This window comes from Procambarus clarkii, chromosome 1 (assembly GCF_040958095.1).
Source record: "Procambarus clarkii isolate CNS0578487 chromosome 1, FALCON_Pclarkii_2.0, whole genome shotgun sequence".
Taxonomy (NCBI): Eukaryota; Metazoa; Arthropoda; class Malacostraca; order Decapoda; family Cambaridae; genus Procambarus; species Procambarus clarkii.
The window spans coordinates 51,765,601-51,770,067 of NC_091150.1; the positions used below are offsets into that span (position 1 = coordinate 51,765,601).

General features: G+C 45.3%; 1 protein-coding gene across 1 annotated transcript; it reads right to left on the reverse strand.

Annotated features, from left to right (window-relative positions):
- Positions 1-2,468: 2,468 nt before the first annotated feature.
- Positions 2,469-2,855, reverse strand: LOC123775160 (seminal vesicle major clotting proteins-like). The gene has a single exon (XM_045725008.2). It carries the CDS (start codon positions 2,853-2,855, stop codon positions 2,469-2,471), a length of 387 nt encoding a protein of 128 aa, XP_045580964.2.
- Between the last annotated feature and the right edge of the window lie 1,612 nt (positions 2,856-4,467).

Here is a 4,467-nt window from a genome sequence, read left to right on the forward strand (position 1 = left end):
ACCCTAGTGTGTATGATCCAAGCGGCACCCTAGTGTGTATGATCCAAGGGGCACCCTAGTGTGTATGATCCAAGGGGCACCCTAGTGTGTATGATCCAAGCGGCACCCTAGCGTGTATGATCCATGGGGCACCCTAGTGTGTATGATCCATGGGACGCCCTAGTTTGTATGATCTCAGCGGCACCCTAGTGTGTATGATCCAAGGGGTTCCCTAGTGTGTATGATCCAAGCGGCACCCTAGCGTGTATGATCCATGGGGCACCCTAGTGTGTATGATCCATGGGACGCCCTAGTTTGTATGATCCCAGCGGCACCCTAGTGTGTATGATCCATGGGGCACCCTAGTGTGTATGATCCATGGGACGCCCTAGTTTGTATGATCCCAGCGGCACCCTAGTGTGTATGATCCAAGGGGTACCCTAGTGTGTATGATCCAAACTATCAGCGGAAACGGTTAAAAGACATAGACAGAAGAGAGAACAATTTTGGCTCGTAGTCAACTAGTTGAGAACCTCTGCTTTAAAGAACTAACACGAGCAGGTAATAACAAACATTCTTATTTTATTAATAGAACTCAGTCCCACTAAACAACCATACAACCAGGTCTAGACCAGTTACTGCTCGTCCCCCCCCTCACTCTCACACCACTTCCCCCCCCCCCCCCTCACTCTCACACCACTTCCCCCCCCCCTCACTCTCACACCACTTCCCCCCCCCCCCCCAACAACACCCCCTTGGCGCCACCAGCTATCTTTTATCAGGAGGAAAAAACGAGAGTTGACAAGCGTGTTCCTCAACACACAGGCAAAACTCCCTCATATTTCTCCCATAACCTGTCCTTTGTCGTGTTCAGAGACTCTCCTGATTACCTCATCCTTGTAGTCAAGGACGAAGCAGTGAGGGAAGGCAGGATTATTCAGTTAACCGGAAAAGGGAAGGAGAGTGAGAGAGAGAGAGAGAGAGAGAGAGAGAGAGAGAGAGAGAGAGAGAGAGAGAGAGAGAGAGAGAGAGAGAGAGAGAGAGAGAGACGACATTCCTCTGCTTTTAAGAAACGATGATTCAAAATTTTCTCAGGAATCTGAAAAACCGCGGCAGTCAGCATATATGACATTCGTTATATAAGGATAAGGCAAAGACACCTCAAGTATGACAGTAAAATCCAGTGATTATAGAACAATTAGAAAAAAAATAAATTCTTATCAAAAAAACAAAAAGATTGTTTTTGAACAGTGAAAGGAGAAAAAATCAATGATTGTTTAACAGAGAATAACCCAATTTTCATTTTAGTTTTCAATTCTTCCCTTATTGAACATAAAGAAAATAATTTACTGATAAATGAGCTGGGAGAGAAACACCCACCGATAATTTTACAAGAAGAAAAGACGTCTCTAATTATTTTACTGAAACAGAAGAATTCAATAATTATATAACAAAAGGAAAACTAGCCAGTTAATATTTACCTGAAAACGTGTCGACCTCAACATGAGGTCCGTACATCTCTTTCTTTGTCAGTCTGAACAACTGATTATTTAACATTGAACACAATTATTAAATATTCAATAATTTCATGATGTTTCAAACACTCAGACCCACACAACGGAGGTTTACGATACTCCTCACCTCACTAGGGAAGGGTTACGATACTCCTCACCTCACCAGAGAGGATTTAAGACACTCCACACCTCGGGCAGATCACAAGATGCAGCCCTGCTCCTGGGCCAGGTAAGTTCACAACGGGCTCACCATAGCCCGTGCTACTTGGAACTTTTTGTTCCGAGTAGCTGAATCTAAAACAACAACAACAATCGTGCAGATATATTTAATATATCTACCCTCTCCATGGAGGACTGAAGAAAATAAATATATGTTGATTAGCATTGGAAATGCGTGGCCACGTCTGTGGTAGAAAATTATAATTATAAAATAATATCATGCAGGTCAGAGGCGAATGATTACCACCACAGTTAGACAATTAAATTGCAGTGTCTGAAAATTATCCTTATAGATACTTGTCCCAAAACTGCATCTCAAGCGCAGAGTCCAACCGTTTGGGGTTGGACGGTAGAGCGACGGTCTAGTTTCATGTGGAACGGCGTTCAATCTCCTTCCGTCCAAGTGGTTGGGCAACATTCCTTAACTCCCCCACCCCACCCCGGTCGAATCCCGGTCTGTCCTAAATCGGTTATTTCTTCCAGGTCTATAAAGTCGTAATGGCTTGGCGCTTTCTCTTGATCTGTTGTTGTTGCTGTTTAATATTCGCCACCCGGAACAAATAGTTCCAAGTAGCACGGGCTATGGTGAGCCCGTAGTCTCTACTTTTCTCCTGATCGTTCTTCTCCTTCACGCGCCGAGTGTTACGTGATGTGCGCATCATTATCTTCACTCCTTGTACTACCTTCACGCCTTGTACTATCTTCACCCATTGTACTATCTTCACCCATTGTACTATCTTCACCCATTGTACTATCTTAACCCATTGTACTATCTTCACCCATTGTACTATCTTCACCCATTGTACTATCTTCACCCATTGTACTATCTTCACCCATTGTACTATCTTCACCCATTGTACTATCTTCACCCATTGTACTATCTTTACCCATTGTACTATCTTCACCCATTGTACTATCTTCACCCATTGTACTATCTTCACCCATTGTACTATATTCACCCCTTGTACTATCTTCACCCATTGTACTATCTTTACCCATTGTACTATCTTCACCCATTGTACTATCTTCACCCCTTATACTATCTTCACCCATTGTACTATCTTCATCCATTGTACTATCTTCACCCATTGTACTATCTTCACCCCTTGTACTATCTTCACCCATTGTACTATCTTCACCCATTGTACTATCTTCACCCCATGTAATATCTCCACACACTGTAAAGTGTCCATTTTCTAGGAAGAATGTACATTGATAAAGGAAATTTGTTCTTAATTGGCTCTGACGTGTCACGCTCCAGTGTGAGCTGTCACGCTCCAGTGTTGAGCTGTCACGCTCCAGTGTTGAGCTGTCAGGCTCTAGTGTTGAGCTGTCAGGCTCCAGTGTTGAGCTGTCAGGCTCCAGTGTTGAGCTGTCACGCTCCAGTGTGAGCTGTCACGCTCAAGTGTTGAGCTGTCACGCTCCAGTGTTGAGCTGTCACGCTCCAGTGTTGAGCTGTCACGCTCCAGTGTTGAGCTGTCACGCTCTAGTGTTGAGCTGTCACGCTCCAGTGTTGAGCTGTCACGCTCCAGTGTGAGCTGTCACGCTCCAGTGTTGAGCTGTCACGCTCCAGTGTTGAGCTGTCACGCTCCAGTGTTGAGTTGTCACGCTCCAGTGTTGAGGGGTCACGATCCAGTGTTGAGATGTCACGCTCCAGTGTTGAGCTGTCACGCTCCAGTGTTGAGCTGTCACGCTCCAGTCTTGAGCTGTCACGCTCCAGTCTTGAGCTGTCACGCTCCAGTCTTGAGCTGTCACGCTCCAGTCTTGAGCTGTCACGCTCCAGTCTTGAGCTGTCACGCTCCATTGTGAGCTGTCACGCTCCAGTCTTGAGCTGTCACGCTCCAGTGTAAGCTGGAGCTCCTGATAGTTCCCTTCCCTTCAATATGGGGTCTTTCTATTTAGAATATAATGGTGTATCATACTGTAGGATTGTTTTCCTGGGTTGGCTGAGTCTGGTGCTAATAGTCTGCAATTTTTGGATTCGCTGGATCTTCAACTTGTTGGTATTGGTGGTACTGTGGAGGAGGGACGTGTTGGTATTCCAGTATTGGTCTAATGACCATTTTGTATTGGTGGAGCATTACTTGAGTTGGAACTTGTCTGGACTGGTAGAGCCTCGCCATGGAACTTCTTGTTAATTCCGTTTTTTTTTTCCTAGACGTATTGGGTTGAGTTTAGGAGTCTGTTGAAGTTGCCGCCAAGAACGGTATTGGAATTTGTAATGGCTATTGGCACTCTCCTGATTCTGAACCGCTCCTTCGTTTTCTATTATATATGATATACATCCAATTGTGCTAATGTGAATCTATTCCGGGGTCCAGGTAACCCACAATTTTCTTGCTCAGTGTGTTGTTAGGGAGAACTCTACATTCACTTGTCTAGTGATTGTGGCGTGTTTGTTTGCACCGGCCTGGTCGACGACCGGGCCGCGGGGACGCTAAGCCCCGGAAGCACCTCAAGGTAACCCTTGGGGGAGGACGTTATGGCGTGGGTGACGTCGTCTGCATGCTGGTTGATGACAGTGTGTATGTACTTGGGTTGAGAGACGTCGTTAACAAAAATTTTGTTTAATACTGGGCTTAGACAAGAGCCTTGTGGAACACTAGCTGTTAGATTGAAGGTGTATTTACGGCTAAAGCATGCAGCAATCCGGCTGTTATTTTCAAGAAGTTCCTTATTAGTTGAAGGAGGTAACAGGTTTTGGGCTGGGGTGTCAACAAATATGTACACAAGAAGTCGTGCCAGAGGCTGTCGA